Raw genomic sequence first — 13,444 nt, forward strand, 5'->3', positions numbered from 1 at the left:
ATTATATGTACTTTTTCTACTAAAGCATTTAATTATATTAATCATGGTTATTTTAAATTCTGGTCTGCTAATTCCAAAATCTTTGCTATATTTGAATCTGGTTCTGGTGCTTGCTTTGTCTCTTCAGACTGCCTTTTGCCTTTTAGAATGTCACCTGAGTTTTCTGAGAGCCAGGTAAGATCTATCAGGTAATGTTACTTAAGGAGATATTTTAAGTATGAGGTTCTATGTTTATCTGAATAACATTAGGATGAGTTTATGGTCTGCTATAGTTGTAGGTGTCAGAGGTTTTTAAACATTTCCTCTGGTGTCCTTGTTTTTGTCTCCTCTCTTGTTCTCATTTCCCTAGAGACTCCTTCATATATAAGGTCTGAGAGGTACAGTTCTTTCTGTTGTATCCGCTTTAGACAAGAGCCTTCCTGGTATGTGGTGAGGTGTGGGGGAGGAGAAGTGTCCTATAATCTTATGATTAGGTCTCAGTCTGTTACTGGCCTGTGTCCCAGGGTTGTGATCCTCAGTCCCAGGGTTGTGATCCTCAGAAATGCTTTCAGTTTTCTGTTTTCCTTCAAAAGTGAGACAGGAAGGCCAAAGTTGGGCATTTCCATTCACCTCGGTTAGTTAGACTTTGGTAAAAGTTTCCTGTCTGTGCAGGCCTTTGCTAAGGAGAAGAGAATGCTCTGGAGTTGTTTCAAAATGATTACTTTTCCCCTCCCACTGAGGGAAGATTTTTCTCAGATCTTCACTCTTAGTGGGGCTCTACTAGGTAAAACTCCCAAAAGTACATAAGACTGTCAGGGCTGTTCTTCACAAGTTTTCATCTCTCAAGCTAGCCCATGCTCAGATTCTAGCAATTAGCCAAATCACTCTTTAAATATTCCCACCAGATGCTGGCTGCAGTGGTGGTTTCTGGGTAGTTTCTGCTCTAGGTAAACTCTGCATCTCTGTATCTGTCTCCAGTTTTCATGTTACTATGCCTTATGGTCTCAATTCTCTCAATTCTCTGATGGGTCTAAGAAGAACTGCTGACTTTCAGTTTTTCAGCTTTTTTTCTTGCTGTAGGGACAGGAGTGACGATGTTCAAGTTCTTTACATGCTGGAAAGTAAACCACCTTAAAAAAACCTTTTTGATCTCTCTAGTTATTTACTTAGACTAGTTTTCTATAAGTTTTCTCACAAAGTGAATACATGTTTTAAGGATTTTGATACATACTGCCAAACTCCCCTCCAAAGAGGAGGTACCAAAATAACCGATATTTCTTTTTTTGCTCATAAGCCTTCATTGCTCCCTCACTGGTCAAAGATGATGTCCACACATTCCAACCAAATATACAAGTCTCTGATGGTTGCATAGGGTAACTGAAATGCCCTGTACAATATGACCCTTATCTGTTTTTCAATTTGATCTGTCATCACTCCCTAACACAATTCTTTGGTTTTAGTGACCGATGAACTTACTGTGTAGAGCATGTCATAATCATTCATTGTGTTTTTATTCAAGTCATCTCTCAATATTGAAAATAACTTCCCAAGTCTTCATAGTCTTTTTCAACCTAACTTACACTTGTTACTGCTCACTTTGGCCTAGCCCATATCAGCTGTTCTACATATAGCTACCTACAGGGAAGTACTTCCAGCATCCTGACAGGTGACAGGAAGTTAAGAAGTTTTCAGAGAATACTTTTATAATAGAGGGCACAGAGTATAGGGCCATATTTACTTTCTGCAAAGTAAAAGGAACTAGTTTAGGTAATATAACTAAGAATTTCTAACATCATTTGGAATAATTAAAAGTTGAAGCTTTATGAATTAAAATTATGTAATTATAGCTTCTGGATTTTTGCATCTCATTATATTTTTGGTCCCCCCTGCCCAACTGCTCTAATCTGGTATTTTTCTTTTTAAAGATTTTATTTATTTGCCAGAGAGAGAGAGAGAGAGAGAGAGAGAGAGAGAGAACATACAAGCAGGCAGAGAGACAGGCAGAGGCAGTGAGAGAAGCAGGCTCCCTGTTGAGCAAGGAGCCCGATGTGGGACTCAATCCCAGAACCCTGGGATCATGACCCAAGCTGAAGGCAGCAGCCTAACCAACTGAGCCACCCAGCCATCCCTAATCTAGTTTTATTCTTTGCCCACTTTAAAACACCAATACTACCAAAAACTAGTATCTTAGATAAATTATTCTATTAACATATTTAGTGACATTAAAAACTTACCCGTTTTTCCTTTGGCTCTTTAGAAAAACCCATAAAAAAACCCAAGTATTTCTTAGATAAATACATAAAAAGTTTAACTACACTTGAGTCATGAAAAATGTAAAGTCTAAATAATAAGCAAATTACATGGCACAAAGAATTATTATAATTAATATGAAGAAAAGCCATTAGCAATTCTGAAAAATAGTTTATCAGCCTTAATGTTTGATTTTTAAGAAAAAACTTAAAAAATCCAAAAAACAACTTACGTTCCATTTGGTCAAACATTATTGAAAAGAGGAAGTCTCGTGGTGTCATATAATATTCTCCTTCATGTTCCAGTGAAGAGAACTGCATGAAGCGCTGTTTACGAAGGGACAATTTTTCTCCCATCTCTCCAGAGACAACATTATCCTAAAAGAAAAAGAAACTGCATTTTAAGACTTTTCTCAGTATGATTCCCCAACTTAGCTACTTCCAAAATAATCTTTACAGAGTACTTTAGTATTTGGGTCTAGCAGCCTCCAAATTTTTCAATCATTGATTTAATAAATATTTACGTGGTTGTCTACATACCACTCTTTCAAGCATGAAGATAAAACAGTGAATGATACTAACTTGAAGGAACTTCTATTCCAGTTAATGAAAGAAATGACAGTTAATGAATATATGTAGAAAATAAGGTGAGCTAATGAGAAATGCCACAAGGAAATATTAAACAGGATAAAAGAGTCATAAGGAGTAGTATTTTAGATAGGATACTCAGAGGAGGACTTTCTAAAGAGGTGACATTTAAAGAGACTAAATGAGGTGCAGTTAGTGAGGTCTGGGGCTCTCTAGAGGAAGAGCATCCTGAGCAAGAGGTAAAGTAAGATCAAAGACCATGAGATGTGTGTGCGTGTGTGTGTGTGTTCATTCCTAGGTAAGCCTGGTATATTTAAGTGTGGCAGAAGATAAGATCAGAAAGAAAGGTAGAGGCAAGAGATCAAGTAAAGTGCTTTTTCACAAAGATAAAATATATCATATCTGATACTCTGCTTTCAGAAATATACTTACATCATGGATGGAGAGTGCTAAAAGGGTAAGAACTGGTAAAGTACTGTCAGTGTAAGATTCTGGATATCTCAGGCAATGGCACCTAGACCTTGACTCAATGCTGACAGAGACAATACTGAAATCTTTACTGTTAACCTTTATTGAGCACTCACTATGTGCTAGGGACTATACTAATAAAGCACTCTACGTCAATTATTTGGTTAGTCCTCACAATAACTGAACAACAGATACTAGAGTATATACAACAACTAAAGGAAATGGCACAGCCAGGATGAAATACCTGGGGTGTCCAACTCAAAGTGTTTCAATCCTTTAACTACCACACTAACCTCCTATCCATGGCTGAGCACTGTATCCTAAGCAAATGGAAGAAAACAACAGTTAACATAAACACCAATGTCAATATAGCAATCTTGACACAGAATGTGAGTATTATCTGTGAAATCCAAAAGCATACTCTGACCTTGGACTACTTTCCTTAAAGTACTGGTCTGACCTGGACCACAACATCCTTCCTGGACACACATTACTTCCTTTTCACAGCTACTGCTACCGCACCTATTATTTACCCTGACACAGTGACGTTCACTGACTACAACTGAAATGGGGGAAAAATGAGAATTCCAGTTGCTTAAACCTCTGTAAGTTCAAAGTCAACAAAATTCAAAGTTAACAGCTCCTTTTCAGCTGATCTCAGTTTTCCAACTAATATTAATTCTCTTTCCTTATTTTGACACTTGGTTTCCTTGAGCAGCTAGTTTTATAGCTCCTTTGTGTTCTACACAGTGCATACCGAATGCGAGACATATGTAGAATACTCAAAAATACTAGATGATCTGAATCCCTATCTTCTTTTTCTTTTCTTTTCTTTTTTTTTTACTGTATTTTTATAAACATATACTGTATTATTAGTCCCAGGGGTACAGGTCTGTGAATTGCCAGGTTTACACACTTCACAGCACTCACCATAGGACATACCCTCCCAAATGTCCATAACCCAACCACCCTCTCCCTACCCCACTCCCCCCGGCAACCCTCAGTTTGTTTTGTGAGATTAAGAGTCTCTCATGGTTTGTCTCCTTCCCTTCCTACCGTCCAAACCCCCCACGTTGCATCTCCACTTTCTCGTATCAGGGAGATCATATGAGAGTAGTCTTTCTCTGACTGACTTATTTCGCTAAGCATAATACCCTTGAGTTCCATCCATGTTGTCGCAAATGGCAAGGTTTTATTTCTTTTGACGGCTGCATAGTATTCCATTGTATATATATATATATATATATATATATATATATATATATATATATATCACACCCTCTTTATCCATTCATTTGTTGATGGACATCTAGGTTCTTTCCATAGTTTGGCTTTGTGAACATGGCTGCTATAAACATTCGGTCGCACATGCCCCTTCAATTCACTACATTCATATCTTTAGGGTAAAAACCCAGTAGTGCAATTGCTGGGTCGTAGGATAGCTCTATTTTCAACTTTTTGAGGAACCTCCATGCTGTTTTCCAGAGTGGTTGCACCAGCTTGCATTCCCACCAACAGTGTAGGAGGGTTCCCCTTTCTCTGCATCCTTGCCAGCATCTGTCATTTCCTGACTTGTTCATTTTAGCCATTCTGACTGGTGTGAGGTGGTATCTCACTGTGGTTTTGATTTGTATTTCCCTGGTGCCGAGTGATGTGGAGCACTTTTTCATGTGTCTGTTGGCCATCTGGATGTCGTCTTTGCAGAAATGTTTGTTCATGTCCTCTGCCCATTTCTTGACTGGATTCTTTATTCTTTGGGTGTTGAGTTTGCTAAGCTCTTTATAGATTTTGGATACTAGCCCTTTATCTGATATGTCGTTTGCAAATATCTTCTCCCATTCTGTCAGTTGTCTTTTGGTTTTGTTAACTGTTTCCTTTGCTGTGCAAAAGCTTTTGATCTTGATGAAGTCCCAATAGTTCATTTTTGCCCTTGCTTCCCTTGCCTTTGGCAATATTCCTAGGAAGAAGTTGCTGCGGCTGAGGTCGAAGAGGTTGCTGCCTGTGTTCTCCTCAAGGATTTTGATGGATTCCTTTCTCACACTGAGGTCCTTCATCCATTTTGAGTCTATTTTCGTGTATGGTGTAAGGAAATGGTCCAATTTCATTTTTCTGCATGTGGCTGTCCAATTTTCCCAACACCATTTATTGAAGAGGCTGCTTTTTTCCATTGGACATTCTTTCCTGCTTTGTCAAAGATTAGTTGACCTTAGAGTTTAGGGTCTATTTCTGGGCTCTCTATTCTGTTCCATTGATCTATGTGTCTGTTTTTGTGCCAGTACCATGCTGTCTTGATGATGACAGCTTTGTAATAGAGCTTGAAGTCCGGAATTGTGATGCCACAAACTTTGGATTTCCTTTTAAATATTCCTTTGGCTATTCGAGGTCTTTTCTGGTTCCATATAAATTTTAGGATTATTTGTTCCACTTCTTTGAAAAAAATGGATGGGATTTTGATAGGGATTGCATTAAGTGTGTAGATTGCTTTAGGTAGCAAAGACATTTTCACAATATTTGTTCTTCCAATCCAGGAGCATGGGACATTTTTCCATTTCTTTTTGTCTTCCTCAGTTTCTTTCATGAGTACTATACAGTTTTCTGAGTATAGATTCTTAGCCTCTTTGGTTAGGTTTATTCCTAGGTATCTTATGGTTTTGGGTGCAACTGTAAAAGGGATTGACTCCTTAATTTCTCTGTCTTGTTGTTGGTGTAAAGAAATGCAACTGATTTCTGTGCGTTGATTTTATATCCTGATACTACTGAACTCCTGTACAAGTTCTAGCAGATTGGGAGTGGAGTCTTTTGGGTTTTCCACATATAGTATCATATCATCTGCAAAGAATGATAGTTTGACTACTTCTTTGCCAATTTGGATGGCTTTAATTTCTTTTTGTTGTCTGATTGCTGAGGCTACGACTTCTAGTACTATGTTGAATAGCAGTGGTGATAATGGACATCCCTGTCGTGTTCCTGACCTTAGCAGAAAAGGTCTCAGTTTTTCTCCATTGAGAATGATATTTGCAGTGGGTTTTTCATAAATGGCTTTGATAATATTGAGGTATGCGCCCTCTATCCCTACACTTTGAAGAGTTTTGATCAGGAAGGGATGCTGTACTTTGTCGAATGCTTTTTCAGCATCTATTCAGAGTATTATATGTGAACCCCGATCTTCTTCAGAACTTGTTTATTCATGTCTTTCCTTTTCTTTTCCCTTAAGCTACTACTACAAAAATGACTCAAGAGGCATGTTTTAATTACATGAGTCCATACTCTTATCATAATAATCAGAAAATTGAATTTTAATAATACTCTGAACTTTTTAAAATGTGAGGCAGATACAGTAATAGATATATTTTATTTTAATGAACTGATACTGAGTATATGCAGGAAAACAGTGGTAAACAAGACAAACATTAATTTCTACCAGAACACACTAAGTGCTGTGGCAGTAAAATTACAGAAAGTACACAAATGAGACAGGAAAGGGACAGTGGGTGAGTCTTCTCAGTAAATGTCACAGGACTGTCAAAGTCCTAGATATGAGAGAGACTATAGTGTATTAGAAAAACTGAAAGAAGTTGAGTAAGGGCGTATACATTATTAGCTTATAGAACAATTCTATTTATACTAAAATTAATATGTAGCCTATTAAGAGAATAACAAAAATAACTAACCCACATGGAAATACAGTATTTTTCCAAGTCCTTAAACAAATGCTGCCTTTCTTTATACTTCTAATATCTAAGTTGTTCCTGACTAATTAAGAGAGTACCTTTTTACCCAACTCCATTCTTTCTTGTGTAAATAAACAAACTTTGAATTACAACCAACTAAAAGGAGTCAATTACTCATTTATTCTCCTCCTCAAATGCTCTCAAAACAGGACAGACTGCTGTTAATGCTGCCTCTCTTGGTTTTCATGTTGTCCTCCATCTTGCAGCATTCCTATTCTTTCCTGGTATATTAAAAATGACCAAGAAGTAAAAGCACAAACCTCACACCCTTTGATAGCAAGACATGAAAACTATTTTCAAAGAAATCCATTTTTTTCCTTCTAGGATATTTAGATCCAAAAAAACACCCTATCTCATTGTTACCATTTTCCACATGCCTGTATGTCCATAACTTGCACAAGCATGACATTTCTCAAGACTCTCGAGAAGAATTGTCATCCCTTCCAATTTTGGTTAAATAGCCTCTCCAGTGCATAAAAAAAAGTAGAGGAGGTAAAGTTAAAACTCCCTTTCATGGGCTGATTTCTGAGCTTAAGGGTGTCATTTGAATTACAGGCCATGAACTTAGAAAGTCATTGATAAACAAATGACCTCCAAAAAATTTGTCCTACTACTATGACTCTATTAGTAGATGGTGTGATATTTAACCATCTAACCATTTAATCAATCTGGTATTGTGGCCTTCAATTCCTGCTATTTCATGGTATAAAGAGACTTATTCTCCAATCCCCAAATCTTTTAACTCCAATGTCAGCACTACTAATGTTTCCCTTTTTTCTAATCCTTTTTATTCCCTCTCACATTCTGCTTATTGAGTGCCTAGCTATCACCTGGAGGTCCCCACCACTGTAGATTCGAATCCTACCACTTCTCTTATGGAAGCCCCCAAGTTAAAACCTCTAACTACTGGTCTTTCCTTGCACCCTCATCCACCCTTCAAGTAAATACTTAGTTGAGCATCTACGAACTTGAGGACACTCTAGGAAGAGACAGAACACATATGAATTACGGTGGCAGTAGTAGTGCAGTTGTTAATCCTAACAGTAATAGCTAATGTTAACTAAACATGTAGTATATGCAAGGCAAGGTGCTAACATCTTTACATACATGGTCTCACTCAACCTTCATAATAACCCAAAGGAGAGACAACATCTTTATCAACCTTAAATTACAAAAGAAGAAACCAAGGCTTGTCAAAGGTTTACCAGCTTGCCTAGATTAACACAGCAAGTAAACTGACAGCATAGGTGGTATGACAACCCCAGTCTCAACCACTATCCGATACTAACTCCTCTAAGAATTATATAAATTAGGAAAGAAAGAAAGTATTGTGGGTAATGATGGCTGAGGAAGCTCATGAAAACAGTGAGATTTAAGCTAGACTCTAGAGAATAAAAAAAATGACTATAAAAATTAGACATCTTTTAGGCCTGGACTAACTGTTGTCCATTTCCTAAATGATGTGTATTACTGCTCTTGTTCAATCAAACTTAAAAGTAGGATTTCTAATATGTTTCCTTGCTACAAAAGAATTTATGTAGACAGAAAAAATACTGTTTCAAAGCTAGAGCTAGAGCTAATTGTTAGAGCTTTTGTAATTCCAAGCTGATGAACCAACAAATCAGTTTTATTTAGGCCACCTTTATCATACGGTAGTTCAATTTTTAAGTTTATTTATCTTTTTAGTGATCTCTACACCCAGCATGGGGCTTGAACTCATGACCCTGAGATCAAGAGTCACACACGTTTCTAACCAAGTGAACCAGGTGTCCCAGAAGATGAATTTTAAAGTACGTTTTAAAAGACCACTAGTATAATTGATGTGCATTATATATGTGTGCTTACTCCATGGAATTTAGACGATTAATTTACCATTTCTACTGAAGTATAAACATATGACATGTAATGTTACACTTAATTGGTTATTTTTATTTACCTGTAAGGCTATTCCTGCCTAACTTCATTTGCCTAACTATTTTTTTTTAAAAAGATTTTTATTCACTTATTTACAGACAGAGGTCATAAATAGTCAGAGAGGCAGGCAGGGAGAGAGAGGAGAGAGGAGGCGGAGCAGAGAACCTGACGTGGGGCTTGATACCAGGACCCTGAGATCATGACCTGAGCTAAAGGCAGAGGCTTTAGCCCACTGAGTCACCCAGGCGCCCCTGTATAACCATTTTGATCAAACATCAGACTGACGGGATGGATTTAATTGTCAGGAATGAACAATTCTCCATTCCTCCCCAACCCTTTCTTTCATCTCTGTGCTTTTCCTACTCACACCCTTGCATGCTCTCTTTTCCCACCTCCCCTTCCTTTCTCTCCTTCCCTTGCATGTTTTAGATGGCTGTATTTATTTTTAAAGATTTTAACTTAAGCAATCTCTATAGCCAATGTGGGGCTCAAATGTAAAACCCTGAGATCAAGAGTCACATGCTCTACCAACTGAACCAGCCAGACACCGCAAAATCAGGAGTATTCAGGGTCTTTTTAAAAATTGTTAGCTGCTGTTTTCATATTCCCTGAACTATTATTGTTATTATTGTTACTGATATTGTTGCAGATACTCATTTCCTTTAATCTCTTTCTCATTTTGAATATGTGTAGCCTATGTGTGGTAGGTTGGACTTGACAAACTGTACTAAGGCAAAGAGTGGCTTGTAGACTTTGGTAAGTATAGTTAATATACCAGTTTGGAGGGAGATGATGAGGAATAATAAAGGTCAAAATATTAAAGTTTTCCCTGAGAGTAAAGATATAAAAGCAAACCCTAGCTTATTAGTACTGTTACATATCAGGCAGTGAAAAGTCCATTAATTTATTCTCAAACATTTAAGAATTTTTTAAAAATTTAATTTCAAGTTAGTTAACATATAGTGTATTATTAGTTTCATGAGTAGAATTCAGTGATTCATCAGCTGCATGTAACACCCAGTGCTCTTTATATCAAGTGCCCTCCTTTTTAAAGAACCCCTTATATGTCACATTCTATAGATACATGACAGATATTATGAGGTCTCCCTTTAAGGAATTTACAAAGAGGAGCGTTGGATTGAAAATAAATAATTAAGAACACTGTCTTTGAGGTCAAACTGCCTGGGATTCAAATTTTAGTTCTGTCACTTACTAGATATGTAACTTTGGACCAGTTACCTCTCTGTGCTTCATCTGATAGGTATGAAAAATGTGGAAACTAGAATCAAACTGCCTGGATTTAAATCCCAGCTCTATCACTTGGCCAAGTTATATTTTCCTTCTCCTTCACTTAACCCCATTTTGGAAAATGGAGAAAGTAGTAATTATCTACTTCAAAGGGTCTTTCATTTATTTTTTATTCATTAAAAAAGTATAATTAACATACAATGTTATATTAGTTTTAGGTGTACAACATATTGATTCAACAATTTTTTTTTTTTTTTTAGATTTTATTTATTTACTTGACAGAGATTACAAGTAGGCGGAGAGGCAGGCAGAGAGAGAGAGAGAGGAAAGCAGGCTCCCTGCTGAGCATGAAAGCCCGATGTGGGGCTCAATCCCAGGACCCTGGGGCCATGACCTGAGCTGAAGGCAGAGGCTTTAACCCACTGAGTCACCCAGGCACCCCTGATTCAACAATTCTATACATTAATCAATGCTTACCATAATAATGTAGTCACTGTCACCATACAAGTTATTACAATATTATTGACTATATTCCCCATGCTGTACCTTTTCATCTCTGTGAATTATTCAAAGGGTCTTTTAAAGAATGAGTATTCAATGCAATAATACACATAAAGCCCTTAGCATAACACCTGGTACATAATAAGTGCTTCAGAAGGTTAGCTATTATGACTATGACACCATAATTTTAACAAATGCTCTAATAGAAATACATTAAAAAAAAAATCTGTGAGAAGGCAGAGAGAGGACCAATTAACTGCTTTACTATTTGGAAGACTTAAGAAAGGCATCACAGAGCAGGAGATAGTTGAACCAGATCATAAAAGAGGAGTAAAAGAAACTACAGTATAGAAATTATACTAAAGTCAGTTCTGAGCTTTGGTGTAGGTCTCTGGGGTACATGAAAAAAATGGATCAAAGAGGAAATAGCAGACGTACTCTATGGGAAAGATCTTCTTGGCTACCAACATTTTCTTTTGTTAATTTATACAACAGTCACCATATATGTAAGACACTGGAACCTACATAACTGACTCTATAGGATATCTTATACCATGATTCAGCACTTACTTTTAACCTATACATCAATCTAATATAGGGTTTAACAAATCAAAAACCCAATCAAAAACTTGGGTTTTTAAGTTTCAAAATCCCAACACATTAAAAGCATTGAGTTATACATATTAGAGTCACGTATACTGATGGCAGAAGGGAGAACTAAATAGCATGACAGTGACAGGAGAGAAAAATAATATAAAACAGACATACTGGCAATAGTCTGGTCCAATCACTATTAAAGAACCAATCAGTGGCCTCTGGGTCTATTTATGGTGATGATCTTCAGCCACCGAGAAACTACTAATTATGTAGAGAATGTTCTGTTAAAAATGTATGAAAATATGTAACATAGTTTAACTGTTTTAAATGCATATATTGCATAAAAGGGATATTTAATTACTTACAAGGGTAATTTTAGTAATCTGGAAGATTCACTCACATGCACACTCCCAATGATGCTATATAAATTCAGCATTACTGATTCTACTATATATCCAAAGTACTTTGCAGAGTGCCTGTTATATAAAAACACCAGTGCTATGTTTATATAAACTGAAAATGATTAGAATCAGGACTGAAAACAGAATGTCTTTCAGAAAAATATAAGTAGATATAGTTGGGCTTGTCATAAATATTATTACGTGTCAAATAATATTAGATCACAGGATAAAAATATTTTTATCTTTCCACTATAATTAATTTACACCTTTAAAAGAACTTACCACTAGTGTATTCTTAGTCATAATGAGGTATCACTTACAGGAAAAGCAACTACAAATGGCATTTCAGTGTGCTGACATATAGGTTTGGATGTCAAGAGAAATATGACTGCTTTTTCCTAAGGCTAAATCAATTCCTTTCAAAAATAAAAAGCATTAAAAAGCAAACCATAATTTTAAACTATTTAGGATATAAATGTCAGCATAAATATCAATATTCATGTCTAAAATCCTTATAATTACTGAGGGCTATTTCAAGGCTCTGAAGAGAATATCAGTGGAAGTTGGGACTCGCCAGGTATTAAAGGATCTACTACATAACAAGTTATCCCTCTTTTCCTTCTGATTTTTGGTTTTTATCTCAATCAATATAATAATCCACTTGAAAATAAAATCTGAGACAATTCTATTATACTAGTTTCCTTTAAAAAGGGGATGTAAGGTGCCTTCTAGAGAGAGTTAACTCTTAATAAAATCAAAGGGTCATTAAAAAACAAAACAGAACAAAATAAAAAACAAAACCCAACAAACTGAAAGAGGTAAGTAAAAGTTCTTAAAACCTCCCTCCCACAACATGACAAAAAAACCAAAAAGCAGTAAGTATAGCTATACTGTTGCTAGCTCCTAACCTCCTACTTTAAACTGGTCCTAGAAGGATCTTCTGATAATCTGCATTGAACTGTAAGACAACACTGGGACTGAAAATTAGTTTCTTCTTCCAGAGAAGAGTACCATGCAGGGGAAGGAGAGGTTGAAATCCTCAAATTCCTCACTGATTAGGGCTAATCTACGCAGAGCCATGTGCACAACACAACTCTAAGGGGCACCATTCACTGGAATCACCATGCAGTTAGTCAGCAAAAGGAAGCAAAGTGCACTGAGGAAGGGGTATGTTTTTCTAATCTGTACAAAGTTACCACATGGGACAGGGGTAGTGCTGTCATTGGTGTTTCCCAGTTTGAAGGGTCTGCGCAGGCCAGAGAAAAGGAGCTCCTGTCACACTCTGCATTCACTATAGACCCAACAGCTGCCCTTTTATCCCTCCTCTGCTCTATCAAAGGTGGCTGGAATCAGCAAGTTATGACTTGGTTGAGCAGAGGGGAAATACTGTATTCATGACCACAAGTCCCTCAGGCAGCTAAATGACTGAACAGTTGATATAACTGTGAACATCCTGTTCATTGGCTAATATTCTAACACAAAGATAAAAAGAGTGCTTAGATCAGGATGGAAAAGAGTCAAACATTCACCTTGTTTTAGGCAAACAACATACTTGGCTGGAACGTCTGTTTAAAATGTAGTGTTGGGCCTATGCAAATGCTGTGAGAAAAAATGAAGACGAACAATAAGAAACAATGAACAATGAAAATCACATTCTGAAAGAAAATGTGAAAAAGTTATAGGAAATGAAAGCAGCAACTTTATGACATCAGAGATTAAAGATAAGATGCAATACAATAGAAATAAATACCTGAAAAGGGAGATGGCC

The 13,444-nt window shown here is 36.8% G+C and overlaps 1 protein-coding gene across 2 annotated transcripts in view; it reads right to left on the reverse strand.

Annotated features, from left to right (window-relative positions):
* MICU2 (mitochondrial calcium uptake 2) overlaps nucleotides 1-13,444 on the reverse strand; it is a 156,596-nt gene that overhangs the window by 112,785 nt on the left and 30,367 nt on the right. The window contains exon 2 of one of the 2 annotated variants that reach the window (XM_059377493.1): nucleotides 2,462-2,606. In XM_059377493.1, the coding sequence (XP_059233476.1) occupies nucleotides 2,462-2,606 (145 nt within the window). The remainder of the gene's footprint in view (nucleotides 1-2,461; nucleotides 2,607-13,444) is intronic. The other variant, XM_059377494.1, reaches the window with a different exon arrangement.

Source organism: Mustela nigripes, chromosome 15, assembly GCF_022355385.1.
Source record: "Mustela nigripes isolate SB6536 chromosome 15, MUSNIG.SB6536, whole genome shotgun sequence".
Taxonomy (NCBI): Eukaryota; Metazoa; Chordata; class Mammalia; order Carnivora; family Mustelidae; genus Mustela; species Mustela nigripes.